General features: G+C 45.7%; 1 protein-coding gene across 1 annotated transcript; it reads right to left on the bottom strand.

Annotated features, from left to right (window-relative positions):
* Positions 1-7,173: 7,173 nt before the first annotated feature.
* elmod3 (ELMO/CED-12 domain containing 3) lies at positions 7,174-12,215 on the bottom strand (the record flags this gene model as incomplete). Its single annotated transcript, XM_080004375.1, is given in 18 exon segments — positions 7,174-7,295; positions 7,298-7,348; positions 7,351-7,428; positions 7,784-7,801; positions 7,804-7,840; positions 7,842-7,885; positions 7,888-7,911; position 8,170; positions 8,172-8,246; positions 8,845-8,975; positions 9,385-9,507; positions 9,727-9,850; positions 10,235-10,323; positions 10,466-10,528; positions 10,947-11,016; positions 11,110-11,184; positions 11,307-11,378; positions 12,180-12,215. Coding segments are annotated over 18 exon segments (1,233 nt in total).
* Positions 12,216-13,387: the final 1,172 nt, after the last annotated feature.

The following is a 13,387-nucleotide window of genomic DNA, read 5'->3' as shown; positions in this document are numbered from 1 at the left end:
CGACATAAACACGAATTCTCCGTTTCTAACACTAAAATGTAAACCAAATGAGTCGATCGTCACTGGAAATGTAAAAATAATTTGACGGCATTTCACCGCAAGTTGTTCACGTCTGCGCTCGACTCCGCTCTCGCCTTTTTTCAAAGCAGGACTCCGCTCCAACTCAAATGGTGTCGTCTTTCCAAAGCCCGCGGAGGCCATAGACCTTGACGGGAAGACTCTTCCAACAAGCCCAGGGGTGTTTTCCCATGGGAACGCAGGGATTTCCCTCACCTATCCCCAACGAACCCTGCCTAACTGTGTTGTCCAGATTGTGTTTGTGGCCGCAGACGGGTACATTTAACACAGCGAAAGAGACGCAGGTAATGACACCCGCGCAGGTAACTCACCACACACTGCCGTAGCTTTGAGAACTGAAAAATAAATGGACTCAGTTTCTTAGACTACTGTGGATTTTGGGTCCAAATATGAGGATCGCTGCAAAGTACGCTGCAGAAAGTTTGAGTAGAAACAGAAAAGAAAGAAAGAAAGAAAGAAAGGAAGAAAGGAAGAAAGGAAGGCCGTGTTCTCTGGCAAGGCTGTCCAAACAACGGGGGAGTTAACTGGAATATTCGTTCCCTTTTTTTTTTTTTTTTTTTTTTCCTCCCCCTCCTCCTCCTCCTCCTCCTCCTCCTCCCGAAAGCATTTCAGAGAACCAACACAGAGAGAGGCCTGTGCTAATGATCCGGCGTGATGTCAAAGAGGAGTGCAGCGGCGCGTCCAACGTCACTGTCATCTGGATAATGTCACCGGTCAGAAGCCGACGGCGCTACACCGGAGAAAAGTCATGGAAAACAATTCCTGGGTCGCCTGAGTTTGTGTCCTTGCAGGGATGGATCCTGGAAAAACATCAGGCATGTCACCCGGCAACCCAGCACTTGATCCTGTGCTTTCTACACACACTGGATTATCAATGCATGTGGATGCAAAAAATAATAATATAATAATATAAATAATGATATGTATACTTATACCATATATACTGAAGTGTATAATCTGAAAGTACACTTGGTATATTTAGTATACTTTAAAAAAAATACTTTTTAATGTATTCACAAAACAACACTTGGGCCCAAATGACTCAAATATGTTAAAAACTAAATGCTCATGTATTTTTGGTTACTTTTAACAAGTATACAAAAGCACAGCTTAAGTTAGGTTCATGTTTAAATATGATTTTGTGTACTTACACTTCATTTACTCCATAATGACGGCAAGTATACTAAAGCTGTACTTTAAATGACTACATCAAAGTTGATAAAAAAGTACCCCCAAAAAAGACTAAAAAGACTTCACGCATACTCAATGGGTGGTGCAAATGGGTAGAAATATACTTTTAACAGTTTATATACTACAAATATACTTTCCATATGGAAAAAAAAAATGTTGTGGTATTGCTCGTTATGTATACGTAAAAACAAAACATATGCAAAACTTGTGTGTATCATCTTGTGAACGTGACAGTTTTATCATATTGTTCGGGAGGGATTTTCCCTCCAGCTGGCTCGATTCTCTCTCTCTCTCCTTCTTGTTCTCTCCATTCGCACATCCGGTCGGCCCTTTCCCCAAGTGGCTTTAATTCACCTCCGCATGCCAACGACCCTCAACCGCCGGGGTCAGCGAAAGAAACACTCTCCTCGGACGCAGTCTTCGCGAGTCCGACGCCACCGGCGGGTATCTGATGGGGACCTCACTTGGTTTGACTCGGCGTCTGCCGGGCGGGGCGGGGGGGGGGGGTCACGTCGTCGTTTTTTTTTTATGGACGGAGGAGCAGAGTTCAACGGGGAGCAACAGTGACCCAAGACAAGCGTCAGCCGTCGACCGGGGCAGGAAACAATGACATCAGGAGGAGGGAGGGAGAGGGAGAGGGAGAGAGAGAGAGAGAGAGAGAGAGAGAGAGAGAGAGAGAGAGAGAGCAAAGGTGGGGGGAGGGGAAGGAGAGTGCAGGAGTGAGAGAAATGTGTTGTATTCCAGAAGGCTCACTAGGTGCAAGTGGTAGAAAATGATTCGGCAGCCTCCCCTTCCCTTCCCTTCCCTTCCCTTCCCCTCCCTTCCCTTCCCTTCCCCTCCCACTCACTCACTCTTATTCCACTCGGTCTGAACACCACAGCAGGACACTTAAAACACGCATGCTGGAATAAACAAACCAAAAACATTTTTGACCAATTTCCAAGCCGTCGCCGCGGGTGAAAAGACGGCTGCGTCGTCGGAGGCCCCCCCCACACACACGCTCGCGTCGACGCCTGCCCACGCGTGCAGCCGCCCCCCCCCTCCCTCCCCCACGGCGGCGTTCCGAAAGACGGCTCGGCGTCTTTCCCACCGGCCGGTTCAAGAGATGGATCCGTCAGGTTCAGGTATCGCTGTTGGCTCTTGCACCCCTCCGTGCGCTCTGATTCAGCAGGTCCAGTCATCTGACACTGTCGGACCGGAGCCGCGGAGCTGATTGAGCGCAGATGTCTCGGCACGCAGCACCGAGACTCCCTTGGAATCCTCTCGTCTCCTCAACGCTGCGAGTTGCCAAAACGCACGCACGCACACACACACGCACACACACGCACTTTTTTTTTTGTTTTGTTTTGTTTTACATTTTACAATTCTACCCTCCACCAGAGAGTACATCTGCGAGCAAATGAATTGAGGTTTTGGGCGTCGGAATGCTTGGTCCCGCACGTAGAAGAACTGCAAGGGCTCCGGCGGTCGTGTCGAGCTCCAACACCGTTTGGCCTGAGCTCAAAAGCTGTCCGGCAGCTGGATCATTTTATCCAGCAAGACGCCATAATAAAAAAACAACAGTCGTCTCTCAGCTACCGCTGTTTCGCGAACGGGATTACACGGGATATGAAGGATAAGGATGTGGGAGTCTCCGTGTAAGATCCTTTGAGGCATTAATGCGTCAAGACGAACCGCGTTTCTGTCTATGAAGCAGGGGGGAAAAAATGACAGAAAATGTTTTAGCATTCCTGGTCTCTGTCATGCACTATGTTTTTACTTGACTGCTCTGGGACGTGTGTGGTGTTTTATCGTCAAAGAATTCAAGTCCCAGAATTTGTAAAAGATCCAAAAGATCCGGGGTTTTTTTCTTTGTGGCTGCTTGGTTGATCTGACCACTGTTTTTGATCAGAGTGTCAGGTTGTAGGAGTTAGAATAGCAAGGTCATCGCAGCATCCACTCGATTATCCAACTGTCGAGCCGTGCAATAGCTGGCTGCTTGTTTTTTTTTTGGTCAGTTTGGGTGGAGAGTGACTGTACCTGTGTCCATAAAATGTATTCCAGCGGCAGCAATAATATGGCGAAAGCCAGCTGTACATGGCATCGTGTTGGAGATCAGTAAAGAGAAACTGTCAAAGTCTACCATCTAGTGGCCAAGTACTAGAGGTACCAGTTCACCACTCACTACCAGGGAATACACACAGTGGGACAATGTCATGACGCAAATAAAGCCAACATTGGAATGCGATGTAATGATTTTACACACAAGAGCACGGATTTACTTTTAAAATGGCATTTATTTAGCTTTGTCCATACAATACATTTAATGTATAACAGCAAATATTCTGAAATAACTCTCATTACAAAATAGGGCTTCTACAATCAAGGTACAGTCATAAAATGCTCTGGGAGACAAGACGACAACAGCAACAGTAAAACACCTTCATATAAAGCGCAGGATATTGAGAGAAGTGATTGTATTTGCCGAGCTACTGTAGAAAGCAGAACTTCGGACCACTCCTCTGGAAAAGAGCATCCAACATCCTGCATGGACCCGTTTTTTTTCTCTTGGTTCTGGATTCACAACTGAAGAGATTCCAAACAATAGCCAACGCATAAGAATGTTATCTGTTAAAACTGGAGAAAATATCATAACCTTTTGGATAATGGGAAATAACCAGGCCAGCTTTGGGTACTGAGTATATACTGTGTATAAGGTTGAAGCGTATCGAAGAGTATTGTGACTGCTAACAATACAGTAGTCTATATATTTTTTTACAATCATGTATTTGAACTCTTGTGTGTGAGTGCGGCTGTTAGGACTGGATTGTAGTTGTGTAGTGTTTTCCTGACATCAAACACCTAAATCACAGCAAGAGTATACTGTACTATCACTGAAGCCACAAGAAAACCAGCTTATATCAACATGGCAAACACCAGCCAATTCAAAATGATCTTTTGTTTCAGCAGTCTACGTGGATCTTGAGCATGTGTGGGCCTATATAGTGTTGATAAATGTCTTTGTCGTATACACATAACATTGACCAGCTTGCGTTTTAGTAATGCTATTATTTAGGGCTCCATGTGTTGAATATATATTTATGTCGCATGTCCAATTGGTATGACAGAGAAAGCCTCGGGACAAGGAAAGAAAAAGAAAAACGTACGGTCCGAATAGAGTACACGGCAGAGGGCGGAGGCCTCCTCGTACAAACATCAAGAGAGAGAAAGGAGAGATTTGTCTCAAGTCTTGAGGTAAGCAATGTGTCTTAGAATAATGCCCTACTGACAATCATTCAAATACAATCATTTATTCTCTATTTACAAACTTCCTGATTCACATACACTGTACTGCTCCTTCCGATAAAAATTCAATAAAAACTAAATGCAAAGATTATATCCATGATGGACTTTCGAGTGAGGAGGGGACTCGGACTTGACGGGGGGGAAGCCTGATTTACATGGTGGGCGATAATGAGCTTTATGGCTATTGAAGACGGCCTGTTTTCTCCCCTTGCAAACCTCATACATACAGTATCAATCAACATTCTACAAAGAGTGCAAATTTTGCTGTTCAACCAAAATACTTGCAAACACTTGGCAAAATTACATCAGCTCACTTTTAAAAAGTGGGGAGGGGTGAAAAGAGAATAGACATGCCAATAAATAAACAGTGTGGCTGTTATATACGTGACTATATCTATATATTTCAGTTTCTATACATCCGTTAGGCTTGAATGTTAGTATTGCGAATGGTTTGTGGGTTCGTAACCGCTGTCAGAGAGAGTACCGCTTTATCTAAATGGAGAAGGTTTTATTGTGGCACAATGACAACAAATGGAAGAAAAATAAAAAGAAAACAAAACAAAAACAGAAGAAAAAACAAATAGAGGACCAACCAGCGCTCCAGCCCACGTGGCTCTTCTGGTTCTAGGCACCATGTTTGCTGTATGGATGTGACTCTACTAAGGAGGGGGTCGGATGTAGGTGTCAGGAAGTGAATCCCCTAGCGGGTTTGGTTAGCGTGCTCACCGACACTACGGACTGAAATCGAAACGTGACACTGACGAGCTTCACCGAGAGGAGGAGGTGGAGGCTAGAGGATGCTACAGTACTAGTGCTACCTGAACATGCTACAGATTGAGACTACAACCATGGGTGTTGGTTTCACATCAGCACAAAGCCAGGAGCGGGTTCCGGTTTGAGCAAAAAACCCTGCGCCACCGACGCCGCTGGCGACAGATTGGATGAGAACCCGGCGCTTGGATGGCAAAACAAAGCAAACGGGAGAATGCGTTTGTTTGTGTATGTTTGTTTATTTATTAACTGGACTTGCGTTCCCCTCGGCAGCTTGATCTACCACTTGTGTTCAATGTAGCTGAATGGAGCAAGTACGTAGTAAAGCTGGCTTATTGTGTGCCAAGTACTGTAGAAAAAAAAACAACCCATCTGTAGTCATTTCCTGTTGAATAACACCGACTTTAACACACACACACACACACACACACACACACACACACACACACACACACACACACACACACACACACACACACACACACACACACACACACACACACACAAAAGGTGTTCGGAGGCGCACGTTCACTCGCTCATGCACACAAACCCTGAAGTTAGGAACGATTATCGTCACACAGCACTATCGTTTTTGATTATCATCGAGTGAGAGCTGGGATTGCATACTGTACCATACGTCTCCTACGAGAGGCACCCTTCATCGATATCAGCTCATTCATGTTATCACACACACGCACACGCGCACACACACACAAAATTAAAATTCTAACTTGTCAAGAAATTACAATCACATGCTCTATGACGGAATGTATAGAAAGCTCATAGCAGAACTTTGACTCTAGCCAGGACCCAAGCCAAGAACATAGACTCTACACCACTTTGACCGAACCAGGTCAAGGAGTGTCAATAACTTAGAGAATCCATCCACCTGGACCCAGTTCACCTATCACTCAGCCATCATTCTTAATAAGTTCTGGGGTGCTTTAATATAACTTTGTACCTTAGTTATGATAGCCCACCATTTGGAAAGGAAACGTTCTTGTAATCATAAAAAATAAAATAAATCGTGTATAAAGTTTTGCCCATATTACGTAGGCGCTCGGGACCGATTCTATCAAACCCCAATGGATCGGCCTGTAGTCACTCTGAATGCTCCAAAGCCCGGCGGGACCAGGAGTCCACCTTGCATGTAGCTCCGTGCACGCGGGACGAGGGGAAGCGGAGAACGTGTCCCTGTATCCGTCTTACGCACGTGGGGTTCAAGTACACTTCACATGCACTACGGAGCCAGGACTTGTGAATTCTAATTGAGTGTTATCTTCTGATGCCAGAGACACAAAAACATGCACGTTACAGCCTTTTAGGCAGGTTATCGCCAAAGGAATTTGGCAGCTACTAAATCCAACGGAAAGTGCAAACATTGATGTTCTCCTGGTTTTGTGACATCTTGTATTCCTGGCCCGCGCCTGCTCTTGTGAATGTCAGTGTTTTCGGTTTGAGAAAACAAAAAACAAAAAACAAAAAAAAAAAAGCAGAAAAAAGCAAAAACACATAGTTGTGAGATCCACCACCCAAATTTCATGGACTGAACAAAGTGCGGCACCCCAGCTTTGGTGGGGGCGGTACGAGGGTTGGACTAGGCCCTGATAGCAGCTCCTAGGCAAGGGCTTAGTGGGGTCCTCTTTGTCCTCAACTCAAACAAACTAACACACACTCATAAACAACACAACAGGCGTCCGAGTACATGCACATGTACGCACACCGCACACGCACGCACGCACGCACGCACGCACGCACGCACGCACGCACGCACACACACACACGCACAACGCACACGCATACGCACACGCACACACACACACACACACAACACGCATGCTGTCTAGCTTAGATGAGTCTGGCCTCTCCTTCCATGTCCGGCGGTAGATCACACACTCCAGTGAAGTGCATCTGCTTCCCCTTACTGCCCCTGCTGCCCCGACCCCTGCTCGGGCCCCCCGCTCCCCCAGGCTGGGAGAGGCCTGCTGGGCCTGGGGGTCCGGGGACACTCCCGTGGGACCCCCCCCGACCGCCTCTCTTTGAGGAAGACCTCCAGACGACGCTGCATCAGCTTGGGATTCTTTTTGGCAAACAGCTCTACCTCTGAAAGGGGAGGAGAAGAAATACTGAATGTAATGGTGGTGGGCAACGTGAAAGAATGGACTCCACGCTGCACCACATGGATGGATTCAATATTCTAAATTCCTTGTACAGGAATCCAATTGTGATTAATTGTGGTGGTCTGTATGGGAGAGTTAAGTTGATTTTAGCCCAAAAACCTCATATTTTCAGACCACATATCGCAAAAATATTTTGGGTTATATAGTCTTTTTCAAGTCATTTTTGACTGGAAAATTGTGCGTCACCATATGATGACATCTTTACTTCCGTGATGACACGCTCACAACTGAATCATGATAAACAATGAAGATGATTCATCCAACCAATCCTTTTTTACCTTTAAGTACAAAGCCAGATCGGAGATGGTCTTCTGCTGGCTCTTCCACATCTGGTAACAGGTGCAGATACGTGGCGACGTAGAACTCGTTCAGCACCCCCCCACCACCTGCCGACGGTTACACTCCCCTGACGAAGAGAGAGAGAGAGAGAGAGGAGAGAGAGAGAGAGAGAGGAGAGAGAAGAGAGAGAGAGAGAGAGAAGAGAGAGAGAGAGAGAAGAGAGAGAGAGAGAGAGAGAGAGAGAGAGAGAGAGAGAGAGAGAGAGAGAGAGAGAGAGAGAGAGAGAGAGAAGAGGAGAGAGGAGAGAGAGAGAGAGAGATTACCACACATCACACAGACACTGCAGAGCACGGAGGGGGAGGAGTAGAGACGAGGTGTGACTCACTTGGACATTGCTTCCTCTCTGAGTACTTGCAGAGCAATTCTGGTCATGTTGATTGACATCACGCTAAATGGAAAGTTCTGAACAAACAACAGTAGAGGGTGCGTGAAGACATAAGAAACGCAGAGAGACAGACACATTCAGACATAGAGCAATTCATCATCAGTTCATTTACGATAAGAGGCTGGCTATTTGTGGGTCTGGGCAATGACATTACATGAATTTTTGAACGATATGGCTTGGGTATCATCCACCACAAGCCAATTACAATGGAGGGCCTGATCTTTAACCCAGGCTAACATTGATTACAACGATTAGTGTAATCTTAGGAAAAAAAATATCATATCTTGACACCAACTAAAGCAAGAATATCAATGAAACCGTCGTGCCAACAGTGGAGAATCATTGTCATGCTTTCAAAATCGACTTTTGTGTCACTTTCTAACCTCGCAAGCTAAACAATGTACATTGGGACCCACTGAAAGGAAGAACCTCCCAAAAGCGAATGTACACCCAAAAGCCGATTACAGGTGAACGGAGGTGAATTGATGAGTGGAGAAAGGAACATCGACACTCCCAAATGTCGACATAAGCGAGGTTCCAAATCCACCTGACTACCGCTGTGTATGTTCACTGTTCTATTTATCTGTATAGTGGCTAAACGTTACCCCGTGCTACCTGTGTAGGATGCTGTGATAGCTTGTAGATGTCTCTTGCCAACGGTAGAGTCTCGGGGTCCATCACAAAATACAGGGTGTGCATCAGCCCAAGGAAGCCTGTGCCACGCAGGTCGGTGGCTGGGTCAGTACCTGGAGGAAGCATTGAGCACCTCAACACACATGCATAGGGTTTCCATATTTGTCATAAAGGAAGACTATAAGGTTTCTATGTATATGGCCTGAGGTATTGTTTGGAAAATGAATACTCTGTGCATTGACAATAGTATTTTACCACCAGATCCCAATTAGTCTTAAAAGTCAATTTAGTCCAACATTAGATCTGTTGGATAGATACACATGCCCTATTAGATTAACTCACTCAACTTTTTCATAACCAGCATACTTTTTATAGCTAAAATCTTATATACCTGAAAATGAAAGGGCATATCATTTGGAAAAGCAGTCGCAATTTCTGTCATATTGACAAGTCAGTTTTATAAGCACGACATACACACACTAAATTGAACTTGTGGCGAGGGGATTTGTGTGATTGTCTGACCCTGAAAACCGATGTTCTCCCAGTGCGTTCCGTAGCGAGGACAGTCCAGCCGGCTGCCGATCAGCCTCTTATAGATAGTCTGGAGGACGCGCATGTGAACCGTCTGGCTGTTGTCTAGCGAACCTGGAGACAAAACAACCGTACGGGCAAACACAGGAAAAGTAAAAGGACCATCAGCCACAGAATTTGTTCAGGTGTGGAGCATACATTACACACACACACACACACACACACACACACACACACACACACACACACACACACACACACACACACACACACACACACACACACACACACACACACACACACACACACACACACTCTCTCTCTCTCACTTACATTGTGCAATAGCAAACACCAGGTCCCTCTCTTCCAGGAGCTCCCGGTGCAGCCGCGGGGGTCCGAAGAGGAAGTGTGTGATGGCGGCCAGGCCCGTCCTGCGAATGGTGGGCTGGATGTTCTTCTACAGGGCGGGGAAAGCAATACAGTACGGACGTACGTAACTCTCTCAAAATGAGGAACGGGCGGTGAACTCTTGTTAATAAGAGCCAAGCAACTCGGTTCTAAAAGGGTTACCTGTTAACCCAGCACAGCGAGACGCGATTATAGGGTCCGAAATATGAAATATATACACTGAAATATGAGGTCATATTTTTTTTTTTTTTTTTTACTTTTGATGCTTGAGAGCATTTTATATGAAGTACTTCGATCCTTTATCCAGAGTAGAATTCCGAACGGAGGACGTCGCACGTATCAAACGACTTTTCCTGCGTTTGAATTTCAATGCACAGCGATCCACATGTAGACAGTGTGTAATGACTGTCATGACACATGCAGCAGGCCTTACCAGCAGCTCCCCGAGGTCTGCGGTCTGAAAGTACTGCAGGGCCTCATTAAAGGAGATGAGCGGGGTCGGGTTCGATTCCTCGGTGGCGGCTGCAGGAGAAGCAGCTGCAATTAATCGGAGCCAGACGGGCGCAGAGCAAAGTGCAACTGATCCACGTTATACCCATTGCTACTCGTATTCTACACATCCTCACGTCAACAAGCGAGGCAACGCCAAAGACCTGAATCCCACCTGGTTGGACGCTCTCCAGGGCATCCCACTCCTCTCTGGCCTTCTCCAGCTCGGAGTCTTCCTCTGGAAAAGAACATACAAGATGTTAAAAAAGATGGTTTGTCTGACACAAAACTCGTAACCTCTCCCGTACAGTGCACCTCACCAGCTAAAACACACCCTGGTGAGGAGCAGGGGCTCATCCAGGGGAACATGTAATCGCCGCCGTCACCCACCCGGTTCATCCTCAGTCCTCAACTCTGTTCCCTTCTCATCCGACAGACCCACATCTTATAAAGTGGCACGAGGGCCCTCGGCTTCCTTCAAGCCAGCAACCAGCGGTCCTACGGGAGTTTGTACCTGCTAGGACTGCCCTGTATCTAGGATACACTGAAATATTCCTCTGGGTGAGGGGAGTGTGAGAGAAAATAGATTGTTTGTGTGTCTGCGACCGTGTGTGTGTGTGTGTGTGTGTGTGTGTGTGTGTGTGTGTGTGTGTTACCTGCTTCCTTAAATTGCTCGCCTCCTGCTGCCAAGCTCTGAAGGAGACCATTCTGTTTTAGCGCTGAAATCTGTGGGATTACCACACAGAGGGTTACATTTAATGTAAAGTGGCGGAATCGCGGAGGGTGAAAAGGAAATGGAGGGAGATAAAAGTGACTCACTGGCAAGGATCGAAGCGAAGCACTACCATTGGTATGGTCCTTAATATTATGACTGATCAGCAGCCCATTTATGATCTGAGCGAAAATTGAAAAGGTCAAACAAATGCAAACGCTTAATAGATAATACATTGGCTGGACTTGAGTCTAATGTAGTCTAATGGTTTAGAGATCTAATTATTATGGGAAGCTGTACTCACAGGCTTATGATTGGAGTGACCATTGGTGATCTCTTCTATTGGTTTACATTCATGGGACAAACCATGCAGACCCTAAGAAGAGTGAGACACCACAAAGCAGATGCTTTTGACATAAAGACAATAAAGACATCCTATCCTAGTGAATATGATTCTCGGTAATGTGATGGCCTGTGAAAAGAAAACTCGACTTTGATGCCATTCCCTTGGGCTGACTTCCGATCATCAAAATGTTACGTCTAGGTTAAAAAAGACCGACCTTTAAATACCCTCACAATAAGCGCATCAATCTGTTACTATCCGATACCAACCTGTGCAAGCGCATAACTAAACTAAGAAGCTACAATTCATAAAAAGAAAAGCAAATGTTTCCCATTACTACTTGTAAGTGTTAACTTCTGTAAAGGAAATCCAAATGTAATTGTCTTATCACATCCAAAGTAAAAAAACACATAAAGACACTCAGCCGGGGAGAAATGGGTAATGCCAAGGATGCAAAACCAAGATGGGGATAAGGGAAATGCCCTGTGAGCTGGCACCATAACAAGGTGCCAAGCCAGCCAGACAAGGGATTAACGCTAGAGCAGAGGGAAAGGAAATGTTTACCTGAAGCCCCAGGTCAAAGAGGCATAACATTGCCGCTTAAACACAGGGGTTCTTAATTGTCGTAAATTAAACATGAGTATACAGGCCGGAGGAGTCAGAGTAATCAATACAGGAACAGTGTTCTGGGTGCAAACATCTGCTTTGATTATCATCTTGTTTTTAACAGCGGCAGAAGTATCACCGACAGCTACCGTAAACCTGAGCGCCAGAGTCGGAGCCAAAGCTTCAAACCATGACGGCTACCGTACGCTATAGGTGAGAAAATATTACCTCAGTGTGCGTTTCAACAACAATGTCTGCTTCCATTGCATATGTGAGAGTTTCTTGGAGAGCGTCGTCTGGATCCTCCCTCTCTAAAGGCCTCTGAGGTCAAGGATAGCGGCAGGCTGAAGAGCTGATGTGAGCTCCACCATGGTTTGTGGAGAGCGCCTTGCCAAGTGGAATCCGAGTTTTCTGTCCCGTTTCTCCTTATACATTGAACGTCCAAAGGTCAGCGGCTTGTCAACACATGGTTGTGTTACTGAACAGAGATATTGTCAGTGATGCACATGTCTTCCGTGCCAGCCTATTTCTCTCAGTGGAGAAAAGGTGACCGGTTTTATTTCGGGCAATGAGTAGGATGATTCGACTGCTGGTTAATGATGTAATGTTTAATCTTGTTGTATTCGGATCGCAACTGAGAGTGTATACTGTCGAATGTGTGTGTGTCCCTCAGGAGTAGACGGATGAAAACATTACTGTATCAACATATGAGATTTGCTGATATTCTCCCTCCTTCCTCTTCGACACAGAAGTGCTCGGCCAGTGTTTTTTCTCATCCGCCCCGTCAGAAGTACATAGAGGCTCGATAATGACATTGCTCGGCAGGGCTCAGCCCTCCCCGTCCAAGACGTTTCATTACTTTGGCACTTAAGAGGAATCTCAGGGGCACCTGGACATCAGCACGGCACTGCAGTTCAACGCTGCGTTAGGTCTTCAGCCTTGCGTGGAACAGCGCACAATGAACGTAACGTCATGGGTAAGCTTTTAGACACCCATACTGTGACGTTAAACACAGCATATTATATCATATGACCTAAAACTTGTCATATAATGTCAATAATGTTTCCCACTCGGCATCCATTGAAGCCTAGTGGTCCTTCTGTGACCGCCTTTTCAGGAAGTATTTATTTTCCCGGCTGGAGTCAGGACTAGGAGATGCTGCCGTCCACAGTACTGTGATTAAGGGATATATAATTAAACTGAAATTGACTTTTACGACGGACAGGGTCCTCGGTGGGGTTTGTCATATGTCCCGACCGTCAGAGATCTGCAAACAACAGAGGGAGAAAGTGAGAAAGAAATCAGAGCCTTGTAATTACACATTTGTTAATGTATGAGCTAACATTTAGCGCAAGATGAGGGAAATACACATGGATCCAATGCCATCCCTATCAATATAGTATTTTATTTGACAAAACAAATAGATTAGATAACAT

Source organism: Zeus faber (genome assembly GCF_960531495.2).
Source record: "Zeus faber genome assembly, chromosome: 7".
Taxonomy (NCBI): Eukaryota; Metazoa; Chordata; class Actinopteri; order Zeiformes; family Zeidae; genus Zeus; species Zeus faber.
Note: the sequence above shows the minus strand (reverse complement) of the source record. Positions and strands in the feature narration are given on the sequence as shown.